The sequence below is a fragment of the Polyodon spathula genome, chromosome 15 (assembly GCF_017654505.1).
Source record: "Polyodon spathula isolate WHYD16114869_AA chromosome 15, ASM1765450v1, whole genome shotgun sequence".
NCBI lineage: Eukaryota > Metazoa > Chordata > Actinopteri > Acipenseriformes > Polyodontidae > Polyodon > Polyodon spathula.
The window spans coordinates 30,061,986-30,086,920 of record NC_054548.1 but is presented as its reverse complement, the minus strand read 5'-3'; the positions used below and the strand labels follow the sequence as shown (position 1 = coordinate 30,086,920).

The 24,935-nt window shown below is 38.2% G+C and overlaps 1 protein-coding gene across 1 annotated transcript; it reads right to left on the bottom strand.

Annotated features, from left to right (window-relative positions):
• Positions 1-1,487: 1,487 nt before the first annotated feature.
• On the bottom strand, positions 1,488-15,542 carry LOC121327716 (ORC ubiquitin ligase 1-like). The gene is given in 6 exon segments (XM_041271866.1): positions 1,488-4,138; positions 4,541-4,629; positions 10,442-10,687; positions 10,912-11,003; positions 12,026-12,161; positions 15,440-15,542. Coding segments are annotated over 6 exon segments (2,181 nt in total). The 5' UTR covers positions 15,512-15,542; the 3' UTR covers positions 1,488-2,592.
• Between the last annotated feature and the right edge of the window lie 9,393 nt (positions 15,543-24,935).

The following is a 24,935-nucleotide window of genomic DNA, read 5'->3' as shown; positions in this document are numbered from 1 at the left end:
CATTTTCTTTCCAGGATAAATTAAAATCGATATGGATTTTCTTGGGCATTTTCTTTTGTAGAAGTTTATTTCCATTATGAGAGTAGATGTTGAACAATCCAATGACAGCAGCAAAAGTGCAAAAGTAATTAATACACATTATGTGATACTAACTTGTGGGATGGCATGACCTTAGTCCCCGTATAACAAGTTCAAACAAAACTTGTTTCCCACATACCCATAACACCACTTGGTAACAATGTTCAACGGTTGCTATATCTGGATGCCTGATGTTTAACCTCTATTAAATATTAAGGATTATTTATGTATTTATTTATTTATTTTTAATTGTAATTGCCCCGGAGGTTCAAAATAAATAAATAAATAAATAAATAAAAAGCTGTATAGCAAATTCTGTTGTGAAAAATTGCTTTGGTATAATGGGGCTCAAACTTACACCATCATTGTTTCTATATAACTGAAATTACAAAGCCCAGTGTAACATTGGTTACTGCTTTGTATTAATACACTTTGTGTGGATGTAATAAATGGATTCTTGGAATTACATTTTTAAAATCAACATTGGAAATATTCTTAAATGAGAATATAAGAAATGTGCATCAACAACAGTGTTACAACTGTAATCTAGCCTTTTGTTTGAGAAAAAGGTTACAAGGACAAGAGCCCCATCCTCCTCCCACTGCACACAGGAGGGGTAAACCTTTGCCTTGTTGTCATGTAGCGTAATCTCCTGATTTATTATAACATTTTAACGAAATCATGCATATTTCAGGAGCCTTTAATCACTGCATGCAATTTTAATTCATGAACTGCTGGGAGTTTAAATAAATTAAGTGTTGACTCATTAGAATTAATTCATTTGTTAAAAGACTGCAAGGTTATGGTATAAATTAGATTCATTTAGTTTTTTGTGCTAATGATGTCTTTCATGGTAACAGGTAGCTAGCAAGTGTTTACTCGTGGATTGAAGAATAGTGCTTTGGGAATAAACTGCAACTGACCAATGTCATTCTTTAAGTCTTGCCAGCCCCATACAACTTGACTAATTAATACATCTAGAGTACAAGAGTCAGCCACTTAAACATAATCTAGTAAATTCAATGACATCAATACATTAAACAGTGATAAAATATGAAATTACGCTATGTATACTTAAATACAGGTATTCAAAACAACCCCATACAATTTTTGGCACCATTTACACAATTTATACATGTTTGTACTGTTGTTCTTTACATGTTTCTAACCATGAACTGGTTGTATTCAGGTTCATTTTGCAATTTAACCATTAACATTAAAAAAAAAAAAAAAAAAAAAAATAGCATTAAGAAACTGACTTATTTTTTTGTGGAAAAAAAAAAAAAAAAAAAAAATAAAAATCTCCTTTTTAGAGGACGACTATTATATATATATATATATATATATATATATATATATATATTTATATATACATATATATATATATATTATATATATAGACACACACATGCACCTGCTTTATATTATGATTGCCGTGCAGGCATAATTTGTGATATAAAGTGGGTTTCACGTTTGCCTGCGACAGCACATTATGAGTGCGAGAAAAAAAGAAAGAAAACTAACGGTGAATTAAAGAGCAGTGTTTTAGTACTGTACATTTAGTCGTTCTTTACATTTAAACAAATTCATATAGTTTCCTACAGGACAAATACATTTTGTATCATTAACTGGAATGAAACAGCTTGTGTCTATCTAAAAAAGGCATAAATTGTTGACCGATGGTCACTATCAATTAGGCATTGCACTTGTTTTCTTTGTGAATAAGATTGTTAAAAAAAGAAAAAAAACAATGGTGACGGTGTTTTGTAACTGAACTGTATCCCGTTAAGAATGCCCACGCAGCAATTGAGTTACACAAAATGTCAGTTTATCAGCCGAGATGATTACTATTATTCTATCCTGTGGTTAAGTAGTAAAGCCCAGCCACACAGCATTTGACAGGCTGCACAAAACATGGCAATAAGTTGGTTTCTGAGATGATACTTAAGAACCTATGGTGCACAGAAAGTGTTTTTTTTGAAAAACGTAATAATAAACAGAGCATGATATTAAGCAAGGTGATATAAAACAGGTTCAGCTGTAGCTCTGTGTGTGTGTGTGTGTGTGTGTGTGTGTATATACACACGCACATATATTGTAATAACATCAGGAAAGCAATACTAATTTATCATTCCTGATTTTTTCAATCTTGTTACATCAAATAGTTACTAATTGGGTTTTATATTGTACCTATAGAGCTTTTCTTTATAAGTTAACATGTACTGTTCTGTCACAGAGAGCTACAGTAGGAAGCAGTGCTGGTACCCCTAAGAGACACATTTGGCATATCCTCCCATTTGATTCCCATGTTGATGTACTGTATACTACGACTACTACTACTCCTCCTCCTCCTCCTCCTCCTCCTCTTTGGACCGAGGTTCTCCACATTATAATATCTGGTATAAATACAATGAACTTCTGGGAGAAGACATTTTCTTTATTTCTTTAATTTATTTTTTGCAGTTATCTATTAGCCAGTGTGGACAGAACAGATACCACCAGCAGCAAAAAGACCTACAGTAACTTGGATGCTTTAGAAGGGCTGGCCATATCAAGGCCACTTCTAGTTTTTCTTTTTATAGGCAAGGTGTTACTGATTTTTGATCCTATGTACTTTCCCTTTTCAGATGCCAATGCTGTACAAAGAAACAGGGAATGACCCTCAGCTTGGTCAAGTCGGGCTTCTACTGAGCAGGGAGAATGTGAAGACTCAGCCTTTGGATTTCCAGAAAATCCCTGCGAGTCTGCAAAGAAATTGGGCGAAATTTCATCCAACTGCAAGAAATCCTGTTTTGTTTTAAGATCACCAACTTCTGTATCCTCCTGTCCGAATAAATACAATTCTTCTTTCAGATCAGTAATGCCTGAAGTGATGTTGGACGTGGCTACTGTTTCACCACCACTTCTTATTTCACCGTTTTCTTGAGAAAATGATTCAACATGGTGTCTTCTTCTCACCTTTGGCTCAAGCCTTCTGTCAGTTTCATTCATAAGTTCAACACAACCTGTGAGCTCTGGTACCAAAGTAATATGAAGGTCAGAGGACTGTGTTGACAGTAAAGAGTAATGAGAGCCCCTGCTGCTTTCAGATTCAGATATCATAGTGTCCAGTTCAGAGATTTTATCAAGGTAAGCAGCATCCATGGAAGCTTCACTTGATGTCCTTAAACGGTTCACTTCAAAGTCAGAAATAAGTTGAAAAGTTCTAGCAGAGTTCTGAGCCATTTTAATATGTCCTGCAGTGGTTACATCTCCAGGTGGAGTGCAACGGTCTTTGTTACAAGTCTTGGGACTAGCGTGCCGAGCTGAAGAATCAGTTGCTCCCTTCTCTCTAGGGGTGCAGCTGCCCGAGTGAGAGTTATCTGCAGTTTTATTACCTTCACCAGACATGCTGCTACAACTAGGATCATCAAAACTGAGTTTCCGTAGGTAGAAGAAAGGCTTGCTACCAGTCTTTTTTCTACCTTGATCACTCTGACTATTCAAACTTAGACAGCTAAAGGACTTAGAATGAGTTAACACGGTGTGATCAAATTCAGATTCACTCTCATCTTTCTTTGGAGTGCCATCCTCATTGCCATTTCCCTTTCCATGTACCACACCAGGATTGTTGCTGTTACCGGCTGTAGTTAAAAGAAGCGTCCTGGCACCAGCTAATTTATCATTACTCATATCCACATCTGTGCAATTGCTACTAGGTTGGTCAGAGCACAGTGAATCATTACCTTGTAATTTGCTGACTGATGGCTGTTCTATTTCACTGACACACAATGATACAGTCAGGTTTGGCTCATTTTCATTTTTCCCGTCCCATGCTACAGAACACTCTTGATTGTATTCCACTTCCTCAGCTTCAGAATCAGAAAAGTTTGGATTCAGTGTCATCAAAGATCTACCCATACTTTCCTTTCCATTTGTTTCCGCCCTGACACTGGAGGTCTGGGCCTCCAGCTCTTCTATATATTTATCGCTTCTTTCAAGGGCTTTTCTCAGGTGTTTAACATCCCGTTCGTACTGGCCAATCTCTGCCTCCAGTGCAGCAACAGTACACCTTCCAAACCTACAGAGACAAGACAATAGTGGTACATACTACAGCATGTAACACAATTCTATATCAAACTTACAAAAGATCAGGGAGATTTTTATTTTTACACAATGGAAAACAATATGTGATGCAAATTTTGTAATGTTTTCTTTTTGTTATAATAGATTTTTTTTATTGCAATATCACAGTAGATACATTTTACTGCCCTCCCCCGACTAGGAAAGGCTAAATGTATAATTACTGTGTCGACATTTTTAGGTATAGTTTTATCAGACGTATATTTTTAAATAATCAAATGGTGAAAGTTTAGGAAAGAAGATCAATTAAACATTCAGTCAATCAGATTTAAAAACATGATGTTAAAACTTGCTTTAAATAATAAATTTACATTATGAACTATTTAAAACAATGACATACTTTTGTGGAGATCTGCTGTCAACCTCAGCTTTCAGACGTAGATTCGCTCTCACAAGATCAATGTTTTGACTTCTCAGATTCGTATTTGCCTAAAGACAAAAGAGAGCTTTTGAGAATGTTTGTGTTATCCTCCATTGTTTAAATGTCAACATAATTGAAACAGAAAGGCAAAAATACTATGCACCAAAAGTGTTAATATAAGTCACCATTATCTACTTCCACAGCATGTAAGAAACGACCACATATAAAGAAAATCCGACAAGTGGTTCTCAATACATGACCTTTAACAGCTTAGAGTCAAAGTCTTAAACGAACATCAGTGCTGCAAAAAAGTCTTGGTGAGAGCAGTTGACAAGACATAGCCTTACTGTCTCAAGCACAAGATAGACCCTTAACTGTCCCAAGCACAAGACAGAACTCCTGTAACTGGGTCATCATTGCATAGTTTACAGTATGATGCCCTCAAGACCTTGCGTTAAGCAATACCCACATATGTCAATTACATGTGCGTTTTTCAAGATGTGCTGTATGCAAAAAACCTGTTGCACTGTATCATGTGAAAGAGGATAAAGTTGATCATCAACAAAGTTTGTACATGACAGACTTCAATAAATACCAAAGATAAAAGTGTGTTAACAGAACCAAATATGCAAGTTAATGAAAGCATCTCCTAACCACGTAGTGAAATCTACAGTCACTGCTGTACGGTCATTCACTTGTGTAGAGTTGTATGCAACTGCAGATACTAAAGCCAGAAAACACAAAGGTAATCGGAATGTTGACATGTCAGTAAACATCCTAAATTCATGCTTCTTTACACATTTGCTCATTTACACATTTGCTCCAAAGAATTTAATTTTAAAAAGTGTCAAGGAAGTAGAGGCCTTAAAAAGCATACTTACGATATTAATACAAAGAGATGGAGACATGACACCTTTTATTGGACTAACTAAACAATAATTAATCACAAGCTTTCAAGATCTCAAAGGTCTTCAGGTGAAAGTAAGTAAAAACTGCTTCTCTTTGTCCATCATGTCTGGACTGATACGGCTACCATTTCAACTATCAACGAACATTTATACACAAACTCATTACGACAGCTCGTTGAGGCTTTGGGTGGGGGGGGGGGGTATGTGTAGTTATGGCATTTATGGCATTTATCTCGGGATCCTATGAAAACAGAAGTGATTACTTCCGTTTTCCTGACATAATTTATATACACTCCTGGTGTTCTAAAACAAAAGTTTTAGAACACCCCCATTTTTCCAGTTTTTATTGAAATTTAAGCAGTTCAAGTCCAGTGAATAACCTGAAATGATACAAAGGTAAGTGGTAAACTGCCAGAGGTTAAAAAAAAAGTTTAGCTTACCAAAAACTGAAAAATAATGTACATTTCAGAGTTATACAAAAAGGCCTTTTTCAGGGAACAAGTAATGGGTTAACAACTTACAGCTGTTCTGCAGCAATGGAAGTAAATTAAGCCTTGAAAGTTACTACACCCTATTAAGCATTATTTGGACAGTATTGTACTGCAGGAAGTAGTATATTGCTATCATAATGGAGAGAAAAAGGCAATTAACAAAGGAAGACAGACAGACCATTATAACCCTTAAAAGTGTAGGTCTTTCCTTTAGAGAAATTGCAAAGAAAGCCAAGGTGTCAGTGAGGTTTCCTACACCATCAAAAGGCACTTGGAAACTGGAGGAAACTCTGACAGGAAGAGGTCTAGCAGACCCAAAGCCACAACAGAATCAGAAGACAAGTTTCTGAGAGTCAACAGCTTGCTTGATAGGTGGCTCACAGGATAACAGCTTCAAGCACAGCTTAACACTGGTCGAAGTAAGCAAGTCTCTTTTTCAACTGTGAAGAGATGCAGGTTTGACAGGTCGAGTGGCAGTAAGAAAGCCATTGCTAAGATGGCAAAATAAGAAAAAGAGGCTTGCCTGGGCCATGAAGCACCACCAGTGGACTACTGAAGACTGGAAGAAGGTGGTCTTATGGACCAATGAATCCAAATTTGAAATCTTCGGTTCATCACGCAGAGTTTTTGTACGCCGTCGAGTAGGCGAAAGGATGGTTCTTCGTGTGTGACACCAACTGTCAAACATGGAGGAGGAAGCTGATGGTCTGGGGCTCTTTTGCTTTATCCAGAGTCGACGACTTGCACAGAACGAGTGGCACCCTGAACCAAAACAGCTACCACAGCATTTTGCAGTGCCATGCAATACCCTCTGGTATACGCCTAGTTGGTCAGGGGTTCATCCTACAGCAAGATAATGACCCAAAACATACCTCCAGGCTATGTCAGAACTACCTTAGAAGAAAAGAACAAGACAGTAGGCTTCAAATCATGGAATGGCCAGCACTGTCTCCAGACCCTATCGAGCTGGTTTGGGATGAACTGGACAGATGGGTGAAAGCAAAGCAACCTACAAGTGCAACACATTTGTGGGAACTTCTGCAACAGTGTTGGGAAGAACTTTCTGCACAATATTTGATTTCCATTGTAGAAAGAATGCCACGAGTGTGTTCGGCTGTTATATCTGCAAAAGGTGGCTGTTTTGAGGAGTCAAAAATTTAGATAAAATTTTGTTAAACAAAACGATTCCATGATTTCTTTTTTATCTCCAATTGTTTATTTGTTCTATGCTTTAATTTCAGAGTACATTGAGACATTAATCTGCATAAATTTCAATAAAAACTGGAAAAATTGAGGTGTTCTAAAACTTTTGACCAGTAGTGTACCTCACAAAAAACAGAAGTAATGACTTCTGTTTTCTTGAGTTCCTGTGATAAATAATCTCGTGATCACAAGATAACGGAAAGGCAATATCAAGATCCTGAGAAATTATTTTGTGATCTCCACAAAGAATTAGCATAAAAAGTTCTGGATGGCCTCAACGAGTCACCGTACAATTGTTTATTTTCTATCAATCAGTGTACAATTAAACTGATGCAAATTGTGTCACTAACCACCAATTAGGCTTTGACAAAGTGACTATGGAAGACTTGTAATATTACTGCTACCCATAATCTAACTTGCACCAGGTTTTTATTATCCAGAAACCAGAAAAAAACCATATAAGCACAGTATGTCAATCTAAGGTTTCAGGTCAAAGTGAAGGGTACCGTTACATTTTGCCTGAGGAGTTTCCACAAAATTGAACACACAAAGACAGCTGCTGGTTTATGAGATATGAGCAGTTGAAGTGTATTAACAATTACAGTACAATCACACTATTCACTTTTAAAACAGGACTGTTTCCTACAGTTCTTGTGGAGCCCCTTATACATTTGAATGTTTTTTAGGAACCAACACCAAACAGAGTCCTATTTTTAATGAAAAACTAAAATGGGAAAAATGATTTTCAAGTTCCATTACACTTATAGAAGTTGGAATAATGCCAGAATGTACCATTTTTCCACTGGCTTTTACCATGGCAACGGAAGTAATTATTAGGGCATCAAAATGGTTAGTGGGAGGAGAGCGCTTGGCTTCTGGAATGCAACTACCACCAGCTCAAGCATACATTGATGGACAACATGGACAACAACGACTACAACAATAACTTGCACTAATCGGTTATTGGGCAAATTAACCAATAACATTGAATGGGCATGAATGCAATTCAAGCCCACTAAATCAAGTAGCATCTCTATAATTAAAGGTAAAGTAGTAGATAAAAAGTTATACATTAACGGTGAGCCAATACCAACAGTGTCTGAGAAGCCAGTGAAAAGTCTGGTAAGATGGTACGATGGGAATCTAAAGGACACAGTTCATGTGGGAGAAGTTAGACAACAAGCAGTGGAAGGGTTGAAGTGCATAGACAGCAGCGCTTTACCAGGCAAACTGAAACTTTGGTGCTTTCAGTTTGGTCTACTGCCAAGACTGCTGTGGCCACTGACTGTGTATGAGGTTTCCTTGACAACAGTTGAGAAGCTGGAAGCTTTAATCAGTTCATAAGTCAGGAAATGGTTGGGAGTTCCACGCTGTCTCAGCAGAGTGGAACTTTATGGTAAAGGAATACTGCAGCTACCAAACTCTGCTCTAACCGAGGAGTTTAAGTGCGCCAAAGTCAGACTGGAAATGACAATGGTAGATTCACGCGACAAATGCATAAGGGAGGCAGCACCTGTGTTGAAAACTGGAAGAAAATGGACGGCAAAGAAAGCTGTGGAAGATGCTAAGGCTGCCCTTTGAATCGGAGATATTATGGAAAAGGAGGTTTTGGTCTCAGTTCAGCTCCTACTACATGACACAAGGCAACCCCAGCTCAACGGAGGAAGCTGGTAGTCAATGAGGTGCAAAAGCAGGAGGAGAGGATCAGGTGTGTAAAGGCCATTTCCCAGGCCAAGCAGGGAGAATGGATGAGATGGGAGAGTGTGGAACAATGCAAGATCGGCTGGCAAGACCTATGGACAATGGACCAGAGCAGGATCAGTTTCCTCATCAGATCAACATATGATGTTCTCCCATCACCATCGAACCTTAACGTCTGGGTGGGTGAAGATCCCTCATCTCTTTCGTGTTCATCACCTTCAACGCTATGGCACATTTTGACAGGATGTAAGGTGGGTCTTAGCCAAGGACGGTTTACTTTGCGCCACGACCAGTTGCTGAGATGTTTGGCCTTAGCATTGGAAGACAAGCGTAACCTGACCAATAAGTTGCCACCAGCTCCATCAAAGCATTACACACAAAACACAATATTCCTCCATAGAGGAGAGCAACCACCAAGAAAAGGTGTTAAAACCAAGCCTTGCCCAGGACAACTGGAAGCTGCTAGAGACTGGAAGATGCTGGCATATATTGGTCAACGGATTATTTTTCCACCTGAGATTGCCACCGCTAACCTTCGACCAGATAATGTCTTGTGGTCTGGATCAGCACACCTTGTTCAGTTAACAGTGCCATAGGAAGATTCTGTGGACGAGGCATATGACAGGAAGAAACTTCGGTATGCTCAACTAGTTGCTGAAGCGGGTCAGCGAGGATGGAGAGTCTGAGTTTACCCAGTGGAGGTGGGTTGTTGAGTATTTGTGGCACACTCTACAACCCGGTTTCTCAGAAATGTCGGGTTCAGTGGCCAAGAGTTGCATTTCACAGTGAAGAACTTATCTGAAGCAGCAGAAAGGAGCAGCAACTGGCTGTGGTTGAGATGGAAAGATTCTTATGTATGGGTAAGAAAACTGAGCTGAGTTGAGTGGGGGGTGGAGGGGGTTGATGCTGGGACACCAGAATCACTGTTGAACCCTCCTGAGGTGTCGTGGGCTAGTCGATGAAACACTGAGGATAAAAGGTGCCCACTTGAAGACCCCAGAGATGTACCCTACTTAGCTCAATCCAGACGGTTGTCATGGTGATGCGCTGGGGAGACCGCACTGGGTTGATCCCCAGAGCCAGCATTGCAGCCGTTGTGTGTGCTGATGCACTGGGGAGGCAAAATAAGCTGACCCCTGGAGCCAGCATTACGCTTCAGCAATCAACACCAGACAGAAAGATATCTACTTCATCAGATGGAAAGCAACGCAAATGGATGGAGATGCAGATGGATCACATTAGTTTATTGTAAAGCTACGTCTTAGTTGGTGCTTATCTTAGCGAGGGCCGAGTTCAAATCAGCATGAAGTTTAACATCTACACTTATGTAATGGAAATCTAAATAATAATCAATCAGTAAGATTTCTGATGGCAAACCAGAATTATTAATCAATGATTTAGTTGTATTTCTGATTATAACAGCAGTCAAGGAAGTAAATAGAGCTTTGCATTACTTATCAATATGTTATAGGTCTGTATTCAATTAGTTACTGTCTGGGTGGGATATTCTGACAAACAAATAGCAGCATATTTAAGAATTACACAACAAAGATGTTGTTTAAGGGTTTTTACAGTACCTCCTTCAGCTTTGCACCATCAGTTTTCACTCTCTCATAAATGTCAGTAGTAACTTTGAGTTTCTCTCTCCATTCCTTCACCATATCAGAGTCAATTCTCTTGTCCTCTCCATTCTGCTAACAGTCCTCATTTTTATTAGATAGCGATAGGGCTGACGGGTCAAGGACAATTTGCAGTTGTGACTCCAAGCTCAGGTTTTTGCTTCTCAGCTCCTCATTTTCTTTTTGAAGAGACTCAATTTCATCCTACATTACAAAAGTTACTTGTTAAAGACACATGTTTAAATGTAGCTTTAAAAGTTCAAACTTAAATTAAAAAATTAATTACAACATATTTACATAGCTATGTTTTATCTACACATACATCATGTTATTATTGAAAACAACGAAGTTGTGATCATAAAGACGAACAAGACAGTTAAGTGCCATGCATGATTAGCCAGCATTGGTCTTGTGAACAGAACTTGTACCTCATACTCTCGGAGCAGTAGCTCAAGCCTGGTCTTTCGAAGATGCTTTCTAACAGTATGGCTGTCATTACCACCATTTTCATTTGTAGCACCTACAACATCAACCAAAGCAACAGTTTGACGATGTTAAATAGCACTTCAGGCACTGCAGATTTAGGAATAATAACACTCCCAGTTGACAAACTGATAAAGTAGCCTTCAATTATAGTACATACTTTGAAAAAATCAAGCAGAAACAGGTAAATCAGTGGACAGAGTTTGCTATCTGGTGTGTGCGTGTGTGCTCCTCTAAGTTGCTGTGTGACCACTCTGGATGAATGGAGCAGTCTCATCCTGGTTCTGCCTTTCCCACTGCCATCATTAACATACTACAGTGAAGTGCTCCCACAACTGTACCAATTCGTTACAGGATCCCTGGCCTCTGTAGAATTGGCAGTGCAATCTCTGTGAGCAAGCACTGATACTGCTGCCACCAAACTCACACACTTCATGTCTCATGTGACAGGACTGGGCTGACCAGATAACCCTTTTCTAACCATGCCTCCCTTTTCTGCCGATTCAAGTGGTTTAAAGAAAGCTGCCTTCCATTTTAAAACACATTTCATACATCTCTCCTAGAATTGTCTCGGAAGACATTGGCTCTGAAAGGCTATGGTTGACTTCTATGATGGCAGTTTCTGATGTAGACCTGTTTTTGCATAACACATGAGAACACAAGTTTTTAATTTGTATCCCGTAATAAATGCTTTTAGTGTAACAGATATCCATCAAAGTTACAAACAGGCATGACTTACCATAAATCAGCAACACACTGTTAAATTCTCTATAAAGTCTTATTTATGTAAAGCCTTTCTGAAACCCCTAATTTCTACTAACTGACAAACCAGCCCTGTACACGAGACTCATAATGTAGGTCTCAGTAGCTTTTTTTTCTCAGGATCACAAATAAATACCCTTTCACAGCTACCCATTTGATATTTTATAAACAAAACAAATAAAAAAATTCTTTGCATGCATTTTAAAATCATTTAAGTCAAAGCTGTTTCATGTCTAATATACCAAATTGAATAATAATCTACCAAGTCAAAGCAAGCGAATTAAGAATCAGCCTCACCTATGATCTCTCTACAGGGGTTCTCCGTTGTAATAGGAACCCTACAGGTTGGACACTGGCTATTTCTTTTCAGCCACACTTCAATGCAAGTAGAGCAGAAGACATGGTTGTTAGCACAGATCACTGGATGGCGTACCTAAGAAATGCAAAATAGTGAATGAGAGACTGCAAGCATGAAAGACAACTTGACCATCTTAGGCTACAGGTATGTGTTCCAAGAGTTTACCATCACCCTGCAGAACATTTGATATATTTTGTATAGTGAAAGCTGACATGTAATCTTAATGTTGTTGCAAGACTTCAGGCTGTTATTGAATTAGTACACACACACACACACACACACACACACACACACACACACACATATATATAAAATGTACAGTCACTTGTACACATGTAAATAGTAATACTAAATGCATTAAAAAACAAACAAATAATAATAATAAAAAAAAAACTTTACATAAAGTACTAAACACGAACGTGTGGCCACTCACAGTCGCACGTTCCCTCCGTCTGCTACATCCACCAAAGTGCACAGTACATTTCATGATGAATTTATGAACGATTCAATATACATCAAACAAACTAGAATACATGTTAATATGTGTAGTTTAATCAAACGGGATGACAGTGACATTCTAAAATGCTTAACGTCGCTTGATGTACTAAAGAATGCAGCTAAAAAGTCCAAATTTGGCACAATATTTATATATATATATATATATATATATATATATATATATATATATATATATATATATATATATATATATATATATACACACACACACAGTGGCTTGCAAAAGTATTCAGACCCCTGACCAATTCTCTCATATTATCGAATTACAAATGGTACACTGAAATTTCGTTCTGTTTGATATTTTATTTTTAAACACTGAAACTCTGAATCAATTATTGTAAGGTGACACTGGTTTTATGTTGGGGAAATATTTTTAAGAAAAATAAAAAACTGAAATATCTTGCTTGCATAAGTATTCAACCCCTGTGCTGTGGAAGCTCCCAGTTTGCACCGATGAAAGAAATTGCCCTAACGAAGACATAATTACCTTACATTGGCCTCCACCTGTGAACCACTAAAGTTCCTGTCATATTCTCTGGATAAAAACCCCACTGTGGAAGGATCATTGGTAAGGCTGTGAATCTGAAGAAAAATGAAGACCAAAGAGCATTCTACAGAAGATAGAGATAAAGTAATACAAATGCACAGGTTAGGGAATGGGTACAAAATAATATCCAAGTGTTTGGATATCCCAGTGAGCACAGTTGGATCAATAATCAGGAAGTGGAAGCTGCATCACACCACCCAGGCACTGCCAAGAAAAGGCCGTCACTCAAAACTCAGCGCTCAAACAAGAAGGAGACTTGTGAGAGAAGCCACAGAGAGGCCAACAATCACTTTGAAGGATCTACAGAGTTCAGTGGCTGGGAGTGGAGTAATGGTGCACCAGTCAACCACATCAAGAGCTCTGCATAACACTGGCCTGTATGGGAGGGTGGCAAGAAAGAAGCCATTACTCAAAAAGTACCATTTGAAAGCACGTCTGGAGTTTGCCAGAAAGCATGAGAGTGACCCAGCTGCGATGAGGGAAAAGGTTTTGTGGTCAGATGAGACCAAGATAGAGCTTTTTGGCCAAAACTCAAAGCGCTATGAGTGGCGCAAACCTAACACTGCCCATGCCTCAAGACACACCATCCCTACAGTGAAGTATGGTGGTTGCAGCATCATGCTGTGGGGATGCTTCTCATCGGCAGGGACTGGGCATCTTGTTACAATTGAAAAATGGATGGAGCAAAATACAGGAAAATACTGCAAGAGAATCTGCTTCAGTCTGCTAAAAAACTGAAGCTTGGGAGGAAAGTCAACAGGACAATGATCCCAAGCACAAGGCCAAAGCAACACTGGAGTGGCTCAAGAACAAAAAGGTGAATGTCCTACAGTGGCCCAGTCAAAGTCCTGGTCTCAATCCCATTGAGAATCTGTGGCACTATTTGAAAATTGCGGTCCACAAGCATCGTCCAACCAACCTGAACAACCCGGAGCAAATCTGCCAAGAAGAATGGGCCAAAATCACTCCGACACTGTGTGCAAAGCTGGTACATGCTTACCCCAAAAGACTTAAAGCTGTTATTGCAGCGAAAGGTGGCTCTACCAAATATTAATTTTTCTTAAAAATATTTCCCAATATAAAACCAATGTCACCTTACAATAACTTATTTTGAGTGTAAGTGTTTTAAAATAAAATATCAAACAGAACGAAATTTCAATGTACCATTTGTAATTCAGTAATATAAGAGAATTGGTCAGGGGTCTGAATACTTTTGCAATGCACTGTATATATATATATATATATATATATATATATATATATATATATATATATATATATAAACTGTGACTGTATAGACTAGAAGAGTAAATATATAAAACCCTCATTAAGCCTCGTTTTCCCATCATAAAAACGCGCATAACATGGCTTAATGTATCCAAATCTATTGCTACAAACTCCAAACATTGTTACTTGTCCAACAGAGGACACTATCCATATAGTTTCAAGCAGTAATTACAAAAGTAAGCATGTGAAAGACATGTAAGACTATTATGCATTACATGGATAGTGCTTAACGAGGCCCAATGTATCCAAATCTATTGCTATTAACTCCAAACTTGACACAATGTTACTTGTCCAACAGAGGGAACTATCAATATATTTTGTGAAAACAGTTGGTAAAACACCTTACGTCAATAGGTAAGCATACATTTGACAGCGTAAAGCCTTTATTAAGTTTAAGTGAGCTCTGCTGAAAAGGTAACATTGTGTTAAGTTTGGAGTTAATAGCAATAGATTTGGATAGATTAAGCCACATTAAGCGCGTTTTTATGATGGGAAAACGACACTTAACGAGGGTTTTATACATTTCCCCTTCATATACAATCACACAATTTATAGCATATATGGAACTCTTTGTGGGCTAATATTGTGCCAAATTTGGACTTTGTAGCAGCATTCTTTACTACATTAAGGGACGTTAAGCGTTTTGGAATGTCCCGGATGAGACAGTGGTAGGTTTGTTATGTGTACCCTTAGATCCGAGAACGTTCCATTCGCTCTGAAGACCAATTACATCCAAATCATTAGTAGACATTATATTAGCCTATGGGGATACCAGGCTGGGTACGCGTTACCTACATCAGGAAACTATTATCTACGGCGTTATATCTGTCCTGTAAGAGAAGACCTCTGAAATAAAAACTACCGGTAAGTATCCAGTCGTCCCAAAACCAGATTACTGTGAGTATACACTAACTACCAAACATCAGTACACACTTTCTTTACTCTCTGATACTCCTAAACCATTCGCACAAGACCGCTTAAAATAGTTAACTGTGCCTACCTTTCCGAGACAAATCTGACATGATATTGGTAAAGTCAAGGAAAGGGTCACGCTCTGGATGTTCTGAGCCATTATGTACCCCAAATCTTAACGCAACAGCAGCACAACGAGCGACCTGACGATATAAACACACCCACTTACTTAGAAGAAAACCGTAACTACGGTGAGCTGCGGGGCACAAACTCACATCGAAAATTGAGAAATCTTTTGAGAAGGGAGCATCTGCTGTCATACCTCTGTAAAGAACAGTTTTGCCTGTTAAAGTTATTATAAATCTATCATTTTAAAGTAGATACACAGTACATACTATCTGTTCCTGTTAAAATTGTGATACTCTTCTGTGTATTATTGTCTTTAAAAATGTTGTCACAAATCCATTTTTTATGGGGCCATTCTTGGCAAGGGGGCTGGGCATTTTTAAATGAAAGAACAATAATTCGGAACAATCAATTGATTTATTGGCTCTGTAGTTGGTTACATTGTTAAAAGTAGTTACACTCTCACAAAAGCCTTTTTCCATCAAGTCACCTGTCACTCAGTGAAGCTGTGTTATTACATCTCTGCAAAGCTGTGATATTTTTAATGTGGGCTTATCATGCGCGTAGCATCTTCTTTGTTTACTGGATGTTAAATCTGAAATCTGAAAAAGTATTTTGTTTTTTAAACTCTTCATAATGCAACCACATTTCAATCATAATTGAATATACAGAAGTCATTGGAAGTGTAAAAATGAGCATGAACTTTGTTCAAAAGGATTTATTCAAAGATTAACATAATTGAGGAGGTCCTTTGTGTACTGGATAGTGCTGCAGGCAAATTAATAAGAACTATGTGCTCTCGAATGATACTGTGCATCACTTTTCATGCTGGAGGGTTTTTAAAATTTAGATGACAGAAACTGATTGGGTGAATCAGCACAGCATATGTGTGTAAGTCATTTTATGTATGCTATGAACTGCATGTCATGAACTGGAAGACAATACCCAACTGTCAAACAGAAAATGAATATTTTATTTTAAACATTTTTTTAGAATTATTATTGAAATAGAAAAATGATATTTATTTGACTATTATATGTTTATATTTGATATGTTTTGTTTGTTGGTTCAATATATATTGGAAAATTGCAAACGTAATACCGATCCACAAAAAGGGAAACAAAACTGAACCAGGTAACTACAGACCAGTAAGCCTGACTTCTATTATATGCAAACTTATGGAAACTATAATCAGATCCAAAATGGAAAATTACCTATATGGTAACAGGGTACTGGGAGACAGTCAACATGGTTTTAGGAAAGGGAGATCGTGCCTAACTAACTTGCTTGATTTTTTTGAGGATGCAACATCGATAATGATAATTGCAAAGCATATGACATGGTTTATTTAGATTTCCAGAAAGCTTTTGACAAAGTCCCGCACAAAAGATTAATTCTCAAACTGAACGCAGTTGGGATTCAAGGAAACACATGTACATGGATTAGGGAGTGGTTAACATGTAGAAAACAGAAAGTACTGATTAGAGGAAAAACCTCAGAATGGAGTGTGGTAACCAGCGGTGTACCACAGGGATCAGTATTAGGTCCTCTGCTATTCCTAATCTACATTAATGATTTAGATTCTGGTATAGTAAGCAAACTTGTTAAATTTGCAGACGACACAAAAGTAGGAGGAGTGGCAAACACTGTTGGTCACCTCGCTATAAAAAAGATATTGCTGCTCTAGAAAGAGTGCAAAGAAGAGCGACCAGAATTATTCCGGGCTTAAAAGGCATGTCATATGCAGACAGGCTAAAAGAATTGAATCTGTTCAGTCTTGAACAAAGAAGACTACGTGGCGACCTAATTCAAGCATTCAAAATTCTAAAAGGTATTGACAGTGTCGACGCAAGGGACTTTTTCAGCCTGAAAAAAGAAACAAGGACCAGGGGTCACAAATGGAGTTTAGAAAAAGGGGCATTCAGAACAGAAAATAGGAGACACTTTTTTACACAGAGAATTGTGAGGGTCTGGAATCAACTCCCCAGTAATGCTGTTGAAGCTGACACCCTGGGATCCTTCAAGAAGCTGCTTGATGAGATTCTGGGATCAATAAGCTACTAACAACCAAACGAGCAAGATGGGCCGAATGGCCTGCTCTCATTTGTAAACTTTCTTATGTTCTTATGTTATTATGACACAGCAAGTAGGAAAAATAAAGTTAAAATTTCAGAGAAATCCTTTCCGTGAGTAGCAGCTGTCTCCAGCCACCTTATACTATAAACCTAAACTTTCTTATGTTCTTATGTTCTTATATTTAGCTGTTTATGGAACTATCATTCTGCACATAAGCTTTGTTTGTGTTCAACAAGACCTGATTTGAGGTCCTAATTGTTTAGGCTTTATGAGCTTTCAGAATGACACAAGGTTTAGGAGACTTTCTAGAAAAGAAAGAAAGTTTAATAACGTTTAGTAAAGCACAATTGCATACCTGTGAGTGGAACATGGGCAGGCTTGATTATACCTCATTTATCCTGCAGTGCCATCCGATTGAAAACAGATAAAGCTCCTAATGAACTCCTTTGATTAATTTGTAGCTCATCCAGTACCGAAGGAAAAACAGAATAAAGCCGACAGGGTTTACAATTCCTACCAGAGGGAACGCATCAGCTGGCCGCATAAGAATTTCCAATAGACTTGGAAGCCTCTCAGTATATTTAAACTTGTTATGATATTCTTTACTAACTTTACTAAAAATTATACAAATCTGCTGCACAGGTAATGGCCTTAAACTATTCAGTCTAATTGTTGAGGTATAATCAAATAGTCACCACTTAAAAAAAAGAAGGAAATCGCGTATTGTATAATGCCTGGTGCTCTATTTGTGAATATACTGTTTTATAACACTTTGCTCTTTGTGCACTATATTTAAATACTGACTGGATTTGTGTAAAGACTATTATGTGTTAAGACTGAAACTGCAATTACACTTCCTTCCACCTGAAACCGCATGCTCCGCACTTAATTCACTTGATTTGACGTGGGATTAGTTGACTGCAATGTTCTGAGATCGACTATCAGTTTTCTGTTCCACTAGTCAAGTATTTGACTATTCAGTGCTACACCTAGTATAGAATGACAATTATATCAATTACAGGCACAAATTTCTGGAGATAGGAATACTTAAGATTTGTGCACAATACTGCACCCTTAGCTTAAAAACAATTAATTGGAACCCTAGTAGGTAATTGTAGTTACTTTTTATTTCCTCCCTTGGCCTCTATCACAAGTACCCGGCATTGGTATTAGGAATCTTGTGCAATAATTGAATACACTTTTATTTGTTTGTTTTACACGTTATCCATTTCCACAAACCCTTATTTTGTTATTTATATATAATTGCATTTGTTGGGTTGGGGAGTGGTCAAGTAATTATTTCAACAGCGACAGCGAGTGGAAGCGACAGCGAGTGGGAGAAGTACAGGCATGGAAAAGTATAGAGCAGTTTAGAAGCAGAAAGGAGAAATTGCATCTTTAATTGCTTTAATCAGAAAACAGAGGACATTGGGGAAACACAGCAGCAGCTCAAAGTCAGACAGCCGCGTGTGTTTTTCTGATAACAAACAAGCTGAAACTCGGAGCAGTGGATTCAAATTCAGCGCCGTTCTGTGACACGGGCGAGGGGAGGAGCCAACAGCACAGCAGAACAACGCAGTTAAACGAGGCAGTCTTCCCAGCGACAGCGAGTGGAAGAAGTACAGGCGTGGAAAAGTACAGAGCAGTTTAGAAGCAGTTGGAAAGCAGGCTGACAGCTGCAGAAGATACTAAACTTCAAAAAAAAAAAAAAAAAAAAACCTCAACATGGTCTTCAAGCCAGTAATCTGTGACACTGCTTGATGTGGGAAATCTGAGAAACCCAGCGGAGCTAAACCAAGTGTGCGTAAAGTGCCGCGTGATCCAAGACTTGAATAAACTAGTAAGTATGCTATAAATGGAGCTGGAAGAAGTGCGACAGCAACAGGATCTTGAGGAACTGGCACACCAACAATTCATGGAAATCTGCATCACCCCTAACAAACTGAAAGCCACCAGGGAGATAGAAGGTCAGAACAGCTGGGTTCAGGTAGGCAGAAGCAGGGAAAAAAATAAACTTTGTCAAACACAACCACCAGAAATCAAAACAACCAACAAATTTGAGTCACTTCAGAATTTTGATGAGCAGAACCAACAACAAGAGAATGAAAGGAACAACAGCCAGGACCCCATTGACAGTGGTGACCAGACAGCAAAAATAAGGGAGGTCATGATTGTTGGGGACTCCATATTGAGAAACACAGCAAGTTCAATTCGCAGTTTGGACCCCCTTACTACAACAGTGTGCTGCCTTCCGGGAGCCTCAGTCAAGCACATCACTTAGAACGTGGACAGGCTCCTAGAACGAACAGGAGACGACCCGGTAGTAGTCATCCACATCGGTACAAACAACATTGGAAGAGACAGACCAAAATCCCTGCAAAACAAATTCAGAGAGCTAGGAAGGAAATTAAAAGAGAAGACCAAAACTGTGGTATTTTCTGGTATACTACCGGCACCTTGCAAAGGACCATATGGACAGCTGGAAATAATTAATCAAAATGCATGGCTGAAGACTTGGTGCACGCAGGAAGGCTTCACCTATCTTGATCATTGGACCACATTCTACAATGAGGACTATCTGTATAGACAGGACGGACTGCACTTAAATAACAAGGGAACCAGTCTACTTGGAGAAAAGATCCTCGAGCAGGTTCAGAAGCATTTAAACTAGAAAGGAAGGGGGGAGAAATCAACAAAAAAACAGAAGGGAGACCGCATCAAAACAAGAACAACAACTCAGGTAAGACAACCATTAAATGTATTTCTCTAAATGCTAGAAGTATCAGAAACAAAATTCTAGAGCTTGAAGCTACTGCACTAACAGGTAACTATGATGTGATAGGTGTTACAGAAACGTGGTTGTTTGAGAGTGATGGGGACGAATATAATATTTGTGGGTATACACTGTATAGGAAAGACAGGCAGGACAGAAGAGGTGGAGGGGTAGCGCTATACATAAGAAACAGTCATGAAGCCCAGGTGTTAAACCTGGACAAAGAAAATAAAGCCGAATCAATATGGGTCAGAATAACGGACAAAAATTCAAAGGGCATAATAATAGGAGCATGCTATAGACCGCCAGATTCAGACGGTGAGCAAAATAATCTGTTATACAATGACATTAGAAATGCATGTAGCAAAGGAGAAGCCATACTAATGGGGGATTTCAACTTCCCCCATATAAAATGGGAAAACCCGGTGGGTAGCACGAAGGATGAAATTGAAATGGTGGAAATGACAAATGACTGCTTCCTAACACAATTTGTCAAGGCACCGACTAGAGGGGAGGCATGCCTTGATTTAGTCTTTTCAAATAACAAAGACAGAATAACTAAAACAGAGGTCAGACAACCACTGGCAAACTCAGACCACAACATGGTCTCATTTGAAGTGTTTTTTAAAACCCCAAAAGTAATGACTAAAGCTAAGGTTTACAATTTTAGAAAAGCAAACTATGAAGGTATGAAACAGAGACTAACAGAAGTAGATTGGAGTAAAATAGAGAAAACACCCACAGAAGAAGGATGGTTGTTCTTCAAAAATGTAGTACTAGAGGCGCAAAACAATGAAAGTACACAGAAAGAGAACACGGAACTGCAAACGCAAGTCAAAAAGGAAGTTAGAAATGGCAAGAGAGAAATAGAAATGAACATTGCTAAGGGAGCTAAAACCAATTCCAAAATGTTTTTCCAATATTACAACAGCAAGAGAACATTCAAAGAGGAGATTAAATGTTTAAGAGATACAAATGGCAAAATCGTAGATGAAGAAAAAAAATAGCAAATATATTAAATGATTACTTTTCACAAGTTTTTACAAAGGAAGATACTGACAACATGCCCCACATGTCATCCAGTTCCTATCCAGTTTTAAATAACTTTAGCATAACAGAGGCAGAAGTGTTAAAGGGACTAGGAGCTCTTAAAATAAACAAATCCCCTGGGCCGGATGAGATCCTCCCAGTAGTACTCAAAGAAATGAAAGAAGTAATTTACAAACCGCTAACCAAGATCATGTAGCAGTCTCTTGACACAGGGGTTGTACCGACAGACTGGAAAATTGCAAACGTAATACCGATCCACAAAAAGGGAAACAAAACTGAACCAGGTAACTACAGACCAGTAAGCCTGACTTCTATTATATGCAAACTTATGGAAACTATAATAAGATCCAAAATGGAAAATTACCTATATGGTAACAGGGTCCTGGGAGACAGTCAACATGGTTTTAGGAAAGGGAGATCTGTCTAACTAACTTTCTTGATTTTTTTGAGGATGCAACATCGATAATGGATAATTGCAAAGCATATGACATGGTTTATTTAGATTTCCAGAAAGCTTTTGACAAAGTCCCGCACAAAAGATTAATTCTCAAACTGAACACAGTAGGGATTCAAGGAAACACATGTACATGGATTAGGGAGTGGTTAACATGTAGAAAACAGAAAGTACTGATTAGAGGAAAAATCTCAGAATGGAGTGTGGTAACCAGTGGTGTACCACAGGGATCAGTATTAGGTCCTCTGCTATTCCTAATCTACATTAATGATTTAGATTCTGGTGTAGTAAGCAAACTTGTTAAATTTGCAGATGACACAAAAGTAGGAGGAGTGTCAAACACTGTTGTAGCAGCAAAGGTCATTCAAAATGATCTAGACAAGATTCAGAACTGGGCAGACACATGGCAAATGACATTTAATAGGGAAAAGTGTAAGGTACTGCACGCAGGAAATAAAAATGTACATTATAAATATCATATGGGAGATACTGAAATTGGAGAAGGAATCTATGAAAAAGACCTAGAAGTTTTTGTTGACTCAGAAATGTCTTCATCTAGACAATGTGGGGAAGCTATAAAAAAGGCTAACAAGATGCTCGGATACATTGTGAAAAGTGTTGAATTTAAATCAAGGGAAGTAATGTTAAAACTGTACAATGCACTAGTAAGACCTCATCTTGAATATTGTATGCAGTTCTGGTCACCTCGCTATAAAAAAGATATTGCTGCTCTAGAAAGAGTGCAAAGAAGAGCGACCAGAATTATTCCGGGCTTAAAAGGTATGTCATATGCAGACAGGCTAAAAGAATTGAATCTGTTCAGTCTTGAACAAAGAAGGCTACGTGGCGACCTAATTCAAGCATTCAAAATTCTATAAGGTATTGACAGTGTCGACACAAGGGACTTTTTCAGCCTGAAAAAAGAAACAAGGACCAGGGGTCACAAATGGAGATTAGACAAAGGGGCATTCAGAACAGAAAATAGGAGGCACTTTTTTACACAGAGAATTGTGAGGGTCTGGAATCAACTCCCTAGTAATGTTGTTGAAGCTGACACCGAGGGATCCTTCAAAAAGCTGCTTGATGAGATTCTGGGATCAATAAGCTACTAACAACCAAACGAGCAAAATGGGCCGAATGGCCTCCTCTCGTCTGTAAACTTTCTTATGTTCTTATGTTCTTAACACTTCTCTTGCACCTCTTCACAGATGAAAGTTTAGTTAATTCAGCACATTTGAACAAGATCTTCCTTCTCCTCCTCCTGCTCCTCCTCTTCCTCCAAAATAAGCATTACATGATGCAGTATTATGGTCACAGTTTTTAATGTAGTACTTCTAAGTATTATTGTATATGGTGGTTGCTATACCACAACATTACCTCCAAACATTTCCAGTAAGGGTAGGCAGTACTAGTAGTTATGTATCCTTCTTTGTTAGTAACTAATAACCATTTAATAGAACCCATTTAACCATTTAACCCTTTACCCTGTAGGGGATGTGGGCCCTAAAATGTAAGTATTGCTGTAAGAAACTTAGGAACCAGCCTTCCAAATTCAGTGAAAAACTTTTAGTTTTAAGTCCCACCACTGGTTATTAAACCCCCTTGAAATTAGAATTTTTGCAATTTATACCAAGTTTAGGCCATAGTAACTTGTGTGGGGGAAGTCCAAAAAAATCACCCAAAGATATGTTTGGATAGATGTTAATGAAATCTACACGCATCAAGCAAAAGATGTTGGTATCCGAGGATTTTGGATTTTTGGCAGATTTTTGAAGTTGCATTTGTTATGCATTCATGCACTGCTTATGGACACTTTGGTGAGGGTAAAGTACCACATAGTTCTATCCAAACTGGCCATTTCTTCAATTGTGCATTTTCCCAGGATTGATCTAGAGGAAAAAGTAACAATGTGGGCTTCCAATGGCACTAGCTTGGAGCTGAAGGGTTACGAACTTGCATATGGGACTTGGGACTTCATTGTTATGATGACACATTTGAATCTACTAAAACCTTACTTAGTTGGATTTTAAAAAAACAAAAAGTGATAGTAAAGTTTTTTTTTTTTTTTTTTTTAATTTTATATATAAGTTGTGATGCCTACCTATGGGCATAATTGATTGACTGGCCAACCATTTGTGAAAAAGCCATTTGCTGCATTCTCATGCTAGCCAATCAGTCAATTGCAGGCACAACTGAAAGTCTTTGGTTTAGGAGGTCTTCGATGACAGAGACAGGTGTATTTAAACAGTGCTGTAAACAGGGAATATATATATATATATATATATATATATATATATATATATATATATATATATATATATATATATATATATATATATATTTTTTTTTTTTTAAGAAAAAATGTGAATTTAATTTTTTAAACCAAACTAATTAAAGTTTTGGTTGTTTCAAATGTGTAACAAAGAAATCCCAAGTCCCAAGTCCCAAGTCCCTTGCAAGTTCATAAACCCTCGGCTCCAAGCTAGTGCCAGTCGAAGCACATGCTGTTACTTTTTCCCCAACATCAATCCTCAGAGAATGCAAAGTTGAAAAAATACAGCACTTTATAGCACTTTAGCCTCACCAAAGTGGCCATAAGTAATGTTTGAATGCATGACAAATTCAAATTCCAAAATCCCCAGATAACAGCATATTTTTCTTGATGCTTGTAGATTTCAACATCTTGGAGTTCTCCCACACACGTTAATATGGCCTAAACTTGGAATATCAAAAATTCTAATTTCAAGGGGGTTTAATGACCAGTGGTGGGACTTGAAACCAAACGTCTTTCACAGAATTTGAAAGACTGGCACCTAAGGGTCTTACAGCAATACTTACATTTTAGGACCCACACCCCCTACAGGGTAAAGGGTCAGGCTGAAGTTTGATAAACTAGAATTTTTTTTTTTTTTTTTTGAAAAGCCCTATTCATTATGAGTAGAAGGAGATGCTACACATGATGGTAGCATCTAAATTGCACCCAGCGTGATTTTTCTGGTAAAGGTCTCTTTCTCACTTTATGTTGACCTTTTCAAGGTCACAGGTCGAAGGGGACATTTTAAAAAAATGGCTATCATTTCTGAACTCAGCGTGCCAGAAACCCCC